The following is a 14,604-nucleotide window of genomic DNA, read 5'->3' on the forward strand; positions in this document are numbered from 1 at the left end:
ATTAATGCTTACAAACATCTTTGGTAATTTGGTAGCTAGCTTGTTCAATAATTTTATAAATAGTATTAATAATTTAAAAAGCTGAAACAAAAATACAGTCAAGTACATAAGATATTAACAGACAGAATTTTTAAATTAATATTTGATAATATTTTATTAAATATATTAATCAAGAAATAAACTGCATTTATGAAAAAAAAATAATAATTTGGAAAGGTGAGGTGGGGGAGAATACTCTTAGTTCCTGAACAGAGCGGATACAATATTTTAAAATTAAAAACATGCAGGCTATGCGCTAAGAAAGGAGAAACTGGACTTGTTTATATAACAATAGGTCAATTTTCTTTACAAAAAGATATGAAAAAAAAAGAAAAGAGGCAATTAAAATGACATTTATTTTACAAGGAAAATTTTGAATTACATCTTAACAGAAAGAGCAAAATTTGCATATCTTAACAAAATAAAATAACTATAAAAAAGCAATACTTACAAAACTTTTCAAAAGCTTAAGTTTAGTTTCTAGTTTAGATTTTTCAGCTAAAAACTTTTCATAATCAGGATCTATGGAAGATTTTTCATCATTTTGCAGGGATTCAGGCACTGTACTTGGTACTTCAGGCAAAACATCAGAATCTAATGAGTCTATCATGATATCACCTTGAGATCTAGGTTTCTCACATGGTATACATGTTGATATTTTTTCCATTTCACTCAACAAAAAATCAGTAGCAATACTAAAATCACCGGCAGCTATTTGGCTTCTCAACTTTTCTACAGAAGAAATATCACTTGGAGTTTTATTAAAAGACTGTACACATGGAGTTTCTACATCAACATAATTCATATCAGACAGTTGGCTTTCACTTTCTGATGCATCGGGTTCTCCATCACCAGAGTTCAGCCTTTTTAAGAAATAGCTCTGAAATTTGCTACAAGAAAAGTCACCGGCACCATCAATAGAAGCTCTAGAAGATGATATATTTGCAAGGGATTCTAAAAGTTTCACAACAATACTTAGTGATTCCATCTTTTTTAACAAAGAAGGCATGTCATTGGGATATGTACATTGATGATTTTCTAGCACTTCTGAAGGAGGTTGCTTGTGATTAGCACTGTCATCATTCACTGGTGGAGGATTCAGATCTGCTAAAATGTGATTGAGGTTTATTACTGCAGCATTATTTTTCAGAAACTCACTTAACCATTCAGAGAAATTTGGAACATTAGAATATCCTAAAATCAATTCTTCTAACACACTTAAAGATACTTCAGCTTGCACACCAGCCTCACACAAAGCTTTTGTTTCTTCAATAGAAGCACCCTGTAAAAAGTAGTAAATTGTACAGTGGTTAAAAAATGCAAGTAAATAAAAATTTTATTATTTGTTAATTTTTTTATTATAAAGGTAGGAGATTAACATTTTCAGAAAAAAAAGATTAATTTAAAAATGAAACTTACCATGATTTCTCCCCCCCTTCCTCCTACATTAAAAATCTTATTGCCCCCCCCCCCTTCAGCTTCAATAAAGAAAATTTCACTTTTTTTTTTTTCAATATATCGAATGAAATTATTTTTTAAGCAGCACTAACATTGCCTTTTTTTTAAAAAAAAATTCATTCTGAAATCAGATAAAATGCATTAAAAATATCCGTTTTAGAAGTTAGAAGTATTTTCCATTGATTAGTTGAACATGATCCATTCATATATTTTCCTATTTGAGAATTCATTAATTTTTTTTTTATTATTATTGGTGTTAACTTATATTTATTTTCGAATGTACAAATAGATGCACCAAATTAGCTTTTGCCGATTATGCATGATAATGCAAATTGTAAAACTGTTTTTATTTATTCTGCTTAGTTAAAATGCATGAATGATAAGTTATAATTAATGGAAATATATATTCTAAAAGTTACAGCCCTTAAATGAAAAAAGCTTGTATTCAAGCAAAATATTTGCATAATGTATTATTTAAATAATCTTCTGATAGATATTGCAACTATAAGAAAAAAGCAAAAATTCTCATAAACTATTAGAATAAAAAATTAAGCTAATTTCAAACATAATTTTTTGTAACTCATATTCTGTTGCAAAAATTGTATGCATCATTGATAAGCATGCTTTTGGGGCCAATTTTAGACTGTAATATTAAAAATTATAATGAAATTAAAAGGATATTTTTGAAGATTTTTCAAGATTTATTTTAAAAATTACACAACTTAAAATTAAATTAAAATTTAATTTTAACTTAACAAGACTATATAATTGCATGTTTAGAAGACCAACAGTAAAAAATCAAAATAAAAAAAACACTATTGGATAAGTAATATAAAGTTACTTTTATAAATTAACAATGATTTTTCAATAAAGCATTCTTTACAAATTTTAGCTGCTGAATATAATTTAAAATAGTTTCATTTTTTTTTCTAAAAAAATGTAATTGTCAGCATCATTTAATAAAAATTTTTTAGAAATTAAAATCAATTAAAAGAAAAATCAATATATTACCTCTGTCTTAGCTTCAATTGCACACTTTTGTTTCTGTAACATTTCAGCAGCCTATGAAAGAGACCATTTTAATGGATTGTTTAATAAATCACAAAAAAGATGTATCTCTTTTAACACTACATATATAATACTTATGAGCTATGACAATAGTTTTTGTTCTATAGAACTATAGCTCCAAAAATCATATATGAATTGAAGTAAATATTTTTGTTCACTCAATAATAATATATATTTTTTCAGTTCGGAAAAAATTAAGTAGAAGATATCTACTGGTGCATAAACAAGATGCTTTATTTATTTATTTAAAAATATTAATAAATAAATACATTTTTTCAAGGATAACAGACGAGAAAGCGAAATCAAACAATTTAAGCTAGTACAAATATCTGATGTTGAAAATGACAGAAATATTAAAACATTATTGGTACATTGAAAATTATCAATGTTTAAAAATTAAGCAAACAAAGAAATTCCAAATATTTATTATTTTTACTTTATAATTATAAGATTTAGATTTTCACAGGATTCAAACAAGTGATTAATTGAACTACATGTCACTACAATTCATGGGTAGTCCCTACCACAATAACGCCCAAGTCCAAAATCATTATAAGTTTTGTATTTCTAAAACAAGTTATGAACCTACCCTTCAATTAAAAAGCTTATAGTACTGGCAAGTCATTCATATAGTCTATTTTATTGGTATGTTATATCTGGTTTTAAAAAATGCAAAATAATTCATGTTAACCTAACATGATGTATAAGAATATTAAATATTCAGTTCTATAGTAACTTATATAAGACGAAAAATAATCATAATCACTCCTGACTGAGTGATAGATCAGAGACTTCTTGAAGGATGTTGAAAAGGAAACTGGTCTTTGTGTAAAATAATGAGCTATTTCCATGGATGAGTATTTGCATGTAAGTTCACAAATTGTAATAGCATGATTTTAAATAGGAAGCATTTAATAATTATTGGTAGTACAAAATATAGATTAGAATCCATATAAATAATTAATCACTGAATTAATCTTAACCACTAGTTTCTGCATAAACTTCTAAGATTGATTTTAGCTCTAAACTTCATTAAAAAAAATAATTCTTTTTTTTTAAGCATCTACATCCTAGGAGAAGGATGATAAATGCAACTGATAAATAAATTATTAACTATAAAATGATAGTACACAGATTCCTATTGAATTATATCTATTCTATTTTGACAGATATAAAGGATAAAGAATGGTAAAGAATTTTTAATGGTGAAGAGCTGTATGATCAATAAGGCAAAACTTGGCTCACCTCTTTTATTTGTACTTGCAGCAAATTTATTTCATTTTGCAATTTTTTAACTTCTTCACTTTCTGAATGGGCAGCATGAGCACTCATGGTTGATGCTAGTCTGTCTGACAATTTTTGAATAATTGCATCTTTGTGTTGAATGGCTGACTGATATCTTTTAATCTAGGGAAGAAAAAAACTTTGATTAAAAAATATTTTTGTACAGTTTTTTTATGAAAAACTGATGAACTCCATGGTACATTTTTTACCACTAAGCAGATAATAATAATAATAAACAATTTCTAAGTCAGGAAATTTTTACTAAAAAAGGGTTAAAAACACGATTACAAATCAATTATTAAAAAACGAATATTTAAAGGGATGTTATATTGCTTGGATGCCATGAGTTGGCAGATGGCTTTTAACTTGAGCAGATAAATATATTTATTGAGAGAGAGAGCGAGAGAGAAAAGTACCAATCACAGAGCAAGTTGCAAAGAAATATCAGGGATGTAGTAAGTACATATATATTGATGTCTTCTGAATTATTAAAATGGATTCATTTGATATCTCATGATACTTATTTTCTAGCCACTAGTCAGAGATTATAGCAAATTGGATATAAAATGGTGGATAAATGCAATTTTTTTTTTCAGAGTTTAGAAATGGTAAATATGCAATTTTGGGGAAAAATAACTATTGCTAAAATAATTTTTAAAAATAGTTAAATAAATCATAATGAATATTTTAGCCACTTTAAATTAGATGCAATCATAATGAAATAAATTTACAAGAAGGCTACAGAGATTATAAAAGAACCTCTAAGAAAAAAGCAAAAGAAACACAATTATATGGAACATTTGAAAGCTGTAAACTACTACCAATAAGCTACAAAAATAGATTTCTAAATGAGTAGATTAGAAAGGAAATCAAACTAAAGTATGGTGAGAATTATGACTAACTCCCAGATTAAGAGAATGAAAACTATGCAAATAATCTTTTTTGAGAGTTTGATTTTTGTTCTTTGAATTATATAAATAAAGGTAATACTGTGGATTCTAAAGAGTATGGAGTGTCAAAAGCAACACAAAATCAAAGCTAGAAGATGTATTATTATTACATATAAATGATAAATTAAAGTAAAATAAAAAATAATAAATCCTTTTGGATGCCAAGAATGGAATCACATTCTCATAACAATCTTTGGTAAGCCAATTATATGTTTATAAACAATTTGAGAAAGGAATATCATCAATGAGCAGATTATCTCTGTTAACATATCATCAACTACATTTCAAGGATTTTGGAATTATTATTATTTTATATAGCAGAAGATGAAATGTACAAATATATTTAAGACATAAAAGTACAGTACATCATTTAAAAAACTAACAAAATTAAAACTGAAATAATTAAACAGCCAATTATTATTATATAATTATTATTCAGAAAGACAAATCTCACTTTTTTTCTTGTTAATTAATTTTATTTTTGGAAAAAATTATAGAATATTCTATTATTCATTTCTGCAGTTAAGCAGAATTAGTAGGAAAAAAACAATCTAAAAAATATTGAGAAATCACAAACAAAGTACTTATTTATCTAAATTAAGAATTCAAAAAACTAAATTTGCTACAAAATTTTTTATAGCAAATTTTGAATTTAAAAAATGTGGAAAAAAAACTCTTATTTTTATTTTGCTTCTCAATTAGAGAATAATAATATGTTTTGTAATAAAAAACACATACATACACATCAAAAAAAAAAAAAAAAAAAAAGCAAAATCTTTATGTACCTTTTGGTCAAAAAGAGACAGCAATTCAGAATCAGCATTAACCAGATGAGCAGCATCATCACTCCCCTATCATGAAAAATACGTCTTATTTATAAATTTATCTTAATGTTTTATAATGATCTAAATTGATTCATGATCTTCATTCAAATTTCTAACCTCAATGCATTGTCAAAACTTTTGTAAGCACAATATGGAAAATAAGAATTATATTTTTTATTGTTTGAGTTAGTAAACGTATTTCTTAAAACAAATATATTTCTCTACAAAATCTAACTTTCTTTTATGCAGTCAACTAATTTTATAATCATATTTGTAAAATATTCTTGACACTGTAACATATTTTTAAACTCCATTCTTCTGCAGCTAAAACTGAATGATTTTTGAAATGTTAAAAATCATGATTTCAGACAAAATTTGCAGACAAATTCTGATTTGAGAAACAGTTTGTGAACTGAAATTATGTACCATTGTGTTACCTTTTCAAATTGTTTCACAAAATATATTAATATACAGTCCCTATTTTTGTTAAAATGTTATAACTTGATCAATTTTAATCAATTTAAAGAAAGGGATTTTCTAATTGTATGTTTTATGTTATCTAATTTGATTGATAGGACCAGGTGACAGAATAAAAAGTTAAAATCAGCTATTTATTTAGATGTACATTTATTGACCCAAACAACATAAAATATAATTCATCCCATCATTTAAATCATTTTTCCAACAGGAATGATATGTATATCTCAATAGTTTTAAAATTTAGCTATGGAGCCACAATAAGAATAGATATCCTGTATTTAAAAGTCAATTACTTACAAGAATATCTTTTAAATATAAACTATTATTATATTAGGTCTTTAAAAAGTGAAATCTTTTTTATTTACTACAAAGCCATACAATAAAATTAAATTCATCTTCATTAGAACATATATAAATTTCCTTTATCAAATAATTGTTCTTTCATTACAATGTATACTGATGGGATGTACAGGATTTTCTGTATAAAAGTTCTTAATAAAAATTAATTCAAAATTTTCTTGCTTTGTATAATATAAAAAATAGTTAAACAGATAAGTGAGGACATTTATTAAAAATATATTAAATAATAGCATTTTTATTTTACAATTAAAAAAACAATAGATATTAATTGACATACAAAGCTTTTCAAAATAAACAATTTCTTTTTCAAAAAAGTAACAGATTAGTTATGATTTAAAAATAAATCTAGTTAATAACAGAAGAAAAGTTTAGGACAAAGTTAAGATTTGAAGGAAGAGAGGGAAGGAGGAAGATAAAGTTCAAGACAAGCAATATATATATATATAAATAATAACATTCCAAATTATAGAATTAACTTTAAAATACAATTTTGGAAGATAATTACTTTTTATATATTATGGAAATATAATGGAAAAATCTCTAACGAATCAATTTTTCTAAATGAATAGATGCAGACTGAAAGTAAAAAGGGCTACAATAATCTGTTGTAGATAAGAAGGTAGTATGTTCAAGTTTGCATATTAAATTAAAACTCAAATATGCAATAACAAGTCTGAAATACACGAAACGGCAGAACATATAACTGAATTTTTTATTTTTTTTTCCATAGAAAATGAACAAGAGGAATAAATGAGCATAGTTAAATGTTGGCCTAAAAATATTTGTACAACCCCAACAAGAAGCATGTTTTAATTATTCAAGTACTTTTAATTTTTATATCTATCTATATCATGATTTAATATAACAGAATTGATACCTCTGAGAATTGTGAGGAACTATCCATTGCTAAGTCAGTACTTATTTCATCACTTGAAGGAACTTTTGATTCTGCTTTCATATTTAAACTTTCAATGTTTGAATTATCTACAGAACAGGAAGTTTTCTAGAAATTAAAGAAAAATCAGTAATATTAATATATAAGATTTTGAAAGTCAAGCAGGTAAATTTGTCAAAATGTTTGCCTTTGCAGCAAACAATTAATTTGTTTAAATATAATTTAAAAAAATATCATTATAGCGGATAACTAGGTCAGGAATTATTATGAGTCTAAAGGATACAGAATTTTTTGTTAATTTAACCATTCACAAGAAAATCCTTGAGAAAAATATTTAGAAATTGTTACTTATTTGTGCACACAAATGAGGGAGAGAAAAAGATGTTAGAAATTAATTGATAAGTCATATTAAAAGGAAGTATAGATGAGCATTTCATATTCTTTCAAAATATTTAAAAAGTTATAATTTTACAAAAGAATTAAATCTGTTCATGTATTTTCAAGAACAAATGACATTAATTTTTTTAATACTTAAAAAATTATTTTTTCAAGAGTCTTTTGCAATTTTAAACCAACTGCAAGATATGTTAGCATTGCAGCATTATGCAATAAATAAATAAAAATTAAAGCCTTTGAATAAAAGTTATAAAAGCATATTAAATATGTATTATACTTTAAAATAATTAATATTTAAAAATAATTATTAATTTTTTTAATATCAAATTAGTGAAAAATTCAACCAAGATATAAAAATAATATATATAAATTGAACTTGGAACTATTCACAGGAATAATATTTTTGAACATTTAATAGAATAATATTTATTAATACTTAAAAAGAGCAAGATTTTTTCAGCTCATCAATTCAATGTTGTTTAACTTTAAGGTGTATGCATTTTAAAATAGAAAAATAAATGATAAACAGTCATGACAAAATTTGAATACATATAATGTAACATAAAAATTCCCACTGCTTGTATTTGCTACAAGGACAAACAGTTTCTTTTATAAAGTTTCAAATAGAATGCATCATGTTGCATGCTAATGAAACAAAAATGTTTCAAAGTGCTATGTAACTAAACAGAATTTATTGTTTATAACCTCAAAAACACATGGTATAATCATCCAGTTTTTTTTTTTGTCATTTGAGCCTTGTTAAGTTACCAGACATTTTAAATATGATAATACATATCCAGTGCAGAATTCAATTGTAATATATTACTATACTCTTTTATATAATGTTGCTTGTCTCCAATATCTCATATTTATACCAGTGTTATAATTTCGATGGATATATTAATATTTAACATTAAATTAATTTTTCCATGAAATTACTTAGTAGTTTATTATTTTTAACATCAATTTAGAAATAACACAGCTATAAAAAAATTATACAATGTTTTCCTTAGTCAAGCAACATTTTTCTATACTGCATTCAACTAGTTGTCATATGTTGAAAAAACACTCTGTTAAGTTAAAATTTATTACATATGCAAAATTAAAGTATGTTAAAAAGAACATGTTTATATAGAAAAGAAATTAAAAATTAAGATGAGATCATAAAAGAAATGAGTTCATTTACTTCATCAAAAAAATATTATTCAATATTTCTGAATACCAAGAAAGTTTAGTATTTTTCTGCCATTACAGCCCTAGACAAAAATCTTAGCAATAATTCATTAATTAAATATTAATAAAATCCTTTTTAAAGGTAATTGCTAATACTAATGGAATAATAGCAATATTCAAGTTTGGCAGAGACTGGGACCCAGATAATTGAAACAAATGAAAGTTCATATTGTGGATTTAAAGTATGTTCTCTGAAGATAAATCATTACTGAAAGATTTATTGAGAAAATCTATATTGTATTGCAGCAAATAACACAACAACATTTAAAGAAAATTCAAATTATTAATATCCATTCCATTCATATATATATATATATATATATATATATATATATATATATATACATATATATAAAGTATTATAACATTTGACCAATTTTTGATGCTTTTTTTTAAATAAAACTTTTTTTAAATTTAATTTTACTTTACAGTTATCTGAATGTTAGTGTTTTAAATTATATTTAAAATAAATTTTCTGAAATATGTGTTATAATTAAATTGGATGCTAATGGGTTGAATAAAAAGAAATTAAGCCTTATTAGTATTGCAGTTATCAGAATACAATGATCTCATATGAATCAGCTGCAACAAGATATACAGTAAAGGTATATATTTTTCACTTTTCTTTTCATAATAGTTTTAATTTCGAATAAGATACTTATAGCTTATATATTTAATGAATAGAGCTGATAAACTAATCAATGAATCATGCAACATATTAGAAACAAGGTTAACATTGAATGTATATTAATTCTACCTACAAATTAAGTCATAAAATTAAACACACCCAATGGAGATGAATAAAACCTAAAGAACTGCTTAATGCTATGCAAGATGAAATTACATGCTTTGCATAAAGTGGAGCATTTTCTTGATGAAGTAGATAAAAACAGAGCAACAATAGTTCTTCAAGGACATATCATTTCTAATCATAAAAGAAGAGAAGAGGGGGAAAAAAAAGGAAATAAAACAAAAACATCAAATTACTATTGTATTTTAAGAAAATGAAACTTTCAAACCAAATCATGCTAGCCTTGAAAAAATTCTATCCTCTTTCAGAAGCATTCAGGCACATTGTGACATAATTAAAATGCTATAATTACAATTAAAATTTCAAGAGTGTTAAGTCTTCATAAAAATAATATCTTTTTTTTTTATGTTTAAATCAAAGTTCTGAAAACTATTGCAAATTCTTCATAAATTATATATTCCATAGTTTGGTAATTTTAAAATTTGCTTTAAGTTGATTTTTTTTTTTTTTCATTTAAAAAAAGCTTCTCTTTTTATCTGATGGGAAATCAAAGAAATTTAGATATGTGGGCTATATAATATCATATTCAACTGCAAAATTAGAACCAGCATATCAAAAGAGATTTGACATTCAGAATGTTAATAAAACAGTTGGCATTCTGATAGCTAAATAAAAGCATTATTATCTGAAAAGAATTGAGGAAAAATTGCTTTTTAAATAAAATTGAGACAGTTAATATTTCTTTAACCTAAAGATATAGCAATTTCTTTAGATTGTTTTCAAAACATTTTGTTATTGAAATCAAATGAATAAAACATTTTTACAAAAAATTATAATATAATTATTTATATAAAAAAAAACCCAGAAATTTGTTAGGATTTTCTTAACAAGATGCATGCTGGGAAGACCTAAAAAATAATTTATTTTATATATGCACAATATAAAATGCTTTTCTTCAAATTTTTGCAGCAATATTTATTAATAATTTATTATTTCAAATACAATTAAATTAATTTTGATGAAACATATTATATTTGATAAATACTTTTATATAAAACTATTAATGTGTTGAATGAACTTCAAGTAACTCACATCTTCATCAGTATTTTGTAGACTAGAACATCCAACAGTTGGGGAAGGGTTGGGATTCTCAACAGCAATTTTTGTTTTACTTTTAAGTCTTTTCTTTTTAAACTCTGCAAGCTAGAAAAATGCTCATTAAATGTACAGCAGAATTATATAATCCATTATATATAATCAGCTATTATGTTTAAAATCATAACAGAAAACAATTATTTAAAAATGTCATAAAATTGAGTACTAATAATTCATTCAACCAAGTATAATGTAATAATTTTGAATAGCACATTATTCTAAAATTTATCACATTTGTTTAATGTCAAACAATACTACCTAAGAAATGTTTTTTAGGTCATCATATTTATATTAGTCTTCCTAAAATTGCATTTTTGTTAACAAATGGATTATTTTACAATAGCAAAAATAGCATTGAAAATGCTTGATATTACAGTATTTCTTTTTATTTATAAAAGTAAATAAAGCGATCTTTACTTATGTGTACTGATACACTGCAAATGATCATTTGACCTAGAGCAACCAAATTTGCCATTTATATTAATTAAAATATACATTATATATTTTAATTAATTAAGTAGAATTTTAGCCTTTTTTGAAGATACACCTGAAAATATTGCAGTACAAAACTAATTTTTGCATCATCCTGAAATTAATATATCTTTTCAATGACACTAATTTTTTTAACATATGAATTTAATTTCTATTTTAATCATTTAGAAAAAATATTTAAGGCATATTTTTCAACAATAAATTTAATGCAAAATAAAAAATTATTATTATCTGCATGATAATAATAATTTTTATAAAAAAAATAATAAAAAATTATTATATGTGTATGGAAAAATTAACTTTCATCATGTTAATAAGAGCTTAAATTAAAAGATCAAGCAAGCTCACATTATAAACAAAACTTTAAGATGATGAATTTTTTAGCTCAAGTCTCTCTATGAAATGAAACATAATATTTTATGCAAAAACAGTTTTCTGTGATTTTTAAATATCTAAAAGATTGATTCAATAATACTCTATTATTTATAGCAAAGATTATTTATATATATAAGATATCCTCTAATAAGGTCCCACAGTTAATTTCTAAGCAGTTAGTTATACTTATTTACATCTGATAGAGAAAATGATCTAAATGAAGTAAAAAATACAATTTTAGTTAATAATGCTCTGATGAATAACAGATTTTTTTATTTTTATACAGACGGCCTTTTACATTTAGTTAAATTACAACCAAATAATTTTATAAGGTACAAACAGTTTTTTATTATAATTTTATAATGAATAAATTTTTAACTTCTGAATTCTATTTTCAAAATAAGAAAATTGATTTCATGAAATGTGCATATTTCCAGCCCTATATAATATTTAAGTGTTGCTTTCAGCCAGCTAAATACTACACCTCTAATCTAGATTGCTCGAGTGAAAGGAAGTGGGTTCCAAGTAAAAACAATAAGCATGCTCTTTCATGCAGGAATGTTTTTAAAATTTTATTAAACAAAAAACTACATCAAAACTTTCAACACAAGCTAATGGATATGAGCATAATGATAAATATAAATCAGGATGATATTTTTTTTACTGCTCATTATTTTATTCATGCTATATTTAATAGAAAATACTTTTTATGATTTAATTAACTGAAATTATAAAACATTATTACACATTTGTATAGATTAAGTATTATTTTACTAGTTAAATTACTGAATAAAGTAACAACAAAGACAGAATTTAATGTATTAAGTGTTGAACCATATGTCCCATTATTCACAATAAAGAAAAACATTCCCAAATTAAATTAGGTTTGAATCTTTAAAATAATGACTTATTTTAATGAGGCTATTAGATATTTAGCAAATTCAAAGGAATATAAAATATGCAAAATAATAGCATCATTTAAAGTCAAAAAATATCGTGTAAAAATATGAATTAAAGTAAGAGGATAGCTTAATTTCCTTAAATTTAGTCCCAACATTTGAATTTTGATGCTTAGTTGGAAAAAAATGAGCATGAAATATAACTAAAAGTTATCGTGTATGTTTAAAATACACGTCAATAAAAAATAAATAATGATTTATTTTTAGCAAGCCACATGCAAAGACACAATCTGGGCTATATCGTTTGACATATAAAAGCAACTATTTACTTTCTGTTTCCCTGCTTCAATTTTCCTTCGTCTCTCATCATCCATATCAAAATATGTAAATTATAGACATAAAATATTTATATACAAAAATCCATTGCTAATAAATATTTAGTGCACACTGCACATACACACAAGAAATCAAAACACAACACATATTCAATATATCTGATGCCAACTTAAAATATGAAATAAAGTAACAGTTTTTTTTTTTTGTTGTTGTTTTTTACACATAAATTGTAGCTGGACAATTATCATTATCAGCAATTTGTAGATTAATAAATTATAGAAACAACTGTAGACCGATAAAATGGAAATTATTTCAAATGGAAGTTATTTGAAGTGGCAAACTATCAAAGGAATCGAAAGATTGGAAAACAGCAGGTTTTTTTTGTTTTTTTTTCAGACTGTAATTTGTTATTTTCAAACAGCTCCCATTCAAGAGTCACCTTATTAACGATAATTAATTCAACGTAGTTTTGGAACTTCCATAACAGATGTATGTTTATAATTAATAATATTAGCAATGAATATCCATGTGACGTGTACTTCCATACTTCAATTAGTTTCGGTTTCTGTTTTATAAAGTTGAACATATCATATTTCAAAAAGGGCTCGAAATTTTGGTCTTTCACTAATATTTCTGTTAATAAATATGAACGAATTTTAGAAACATGGATATTTTCATAAAATTCAGCAAAAAAAAAAAAAAAAAAAAAAAAAAAAAGAGAGAGAGAGAGAGTGAGAGAGAAATGCGAAAGTGCAGAACGAAATGCGCAAGAATAGATTGTAACGGTAAAAAAGAAAAAAAATTTCGTCTTTATATTTTAGATGCTCTAGAGACAGAAAAAATATTTTTTGGAATCCCGACTGGTGCTAATGAACAAGATAATTGGAAAATGGACAAGCTGGCTAAATGGTATAGGGTATATAATTTTTACTCCCAAATTGTAAATCTGCTTCAAATTTTAGATCAAATTAGTTGATAGGGAGAAATTCAAAATGCATTCCCGATTTTCCTATCAAGCTAAACATAAAACACGGCATTTTATGTTATTATTGAGTCATACGAAAAGAAAACATTCCCGCTGATTTCCACGAAACAAAGTAAATGGTCTTTGCTTGAAAAAAGGTTTAAAAGAAATATGACCATTTCATCTGAAGAAGCATAGTGTGATAAAATTTTAATTTTGATTTTTCTATTTTTTTTATTTTGAAATAATAAGTAAAAAAAAAAAAACTAGATGTGGCTATTAAAACAACATAAGTATTATTGTAAAATTGATTTAAAATAGGATCAAAAATTTATTAAAAATACAGAAATAAATTTATCGAAATAATACTATTATAACTAAAAATCTAACATTTTTTTTAATTTTAAAATAGTTCAAAAATGGTTATCAGGGCCGGCCATCTGGGGGCTGGGAGGCTGGGGCAGATGCTATGCACCGGGTCCCGGATTTGAGGGGCCTCAACACTTTCAAGAGCCAAAACAATATTTTGAACAGTAATAACGAAGTGTATAACATATTATAAACCATATATAGTGCAAGTATATAACATATTATAAACCTAAAGTAAATAGATTTACGGTCATTTACATCACTTACTAAGTTAGA

General features: G+C 24.7%; 1 protein-coding gene across 6 annotated transcripts in view; it reads right to left on the minus strand.

The window, feature by feature from the left end:
* The window catches only part of LOC129987912 (A-kinase anchor protein 9-like), a 74,619-nt gene that overhangs the window by 47,974 nt on the left and 12,041 nt on the right, over positions 1-14,604 (minus strand). For 5 of the 6 annotated variants that reach the window (XM_056095910.1, XM_056095911.1, XM_056095912.1 and 2 more), the window contains exons 1-7: positions 12,989-13,141; positions 10,831-10,941; positions 7,341-7,466; positions 5,585-5,650; positions 3,811-3,972; positions 2,509-2,559; positions 491-1,321 (exon numbers count right to left, since the gene is read on the minus strand). In XM_056095910.1, coding sequence (XP_055951885.1) covers positions 491-1,321; positions 2,509-2,559; positions 3,811-3,972; positions 5,585-5,650; positions 7,341-7,466; positions 10,831-10,941; positions 12,989-13,033 — 1,392 coding nt within the window. In that variant the 5' untranslated portion in view covers positions 13,034-13,141. Of the gene's footprint in view, positions 1-490; positions 1,322-2,508; positions 2,560-3,810; positions 3,973-5,584; positions 5,651-7,340; positions 7,467-10,830; positions 10,942-12,988; positions 13,142-14,604 lie in introns of those variants that run through there. The other variant, XM_056095909.1, reaches the window with a different exon arrangement.

The sequence above is a fragment of the Argiope bruennichi genome, chromosome 10 (assembly GCF_947563725.1).
Source record: "Argiope bruennichi chromosome 10, qqArgBrue1.1, whole genome shotgun sequence".
In the NCBI taxonomy this organism is placed as follows: Eukaryota; Metazoa; Arthropoda; class Arachnida; order Araneae; family Araneidae; genus Argiope; species Argiope bruennichi.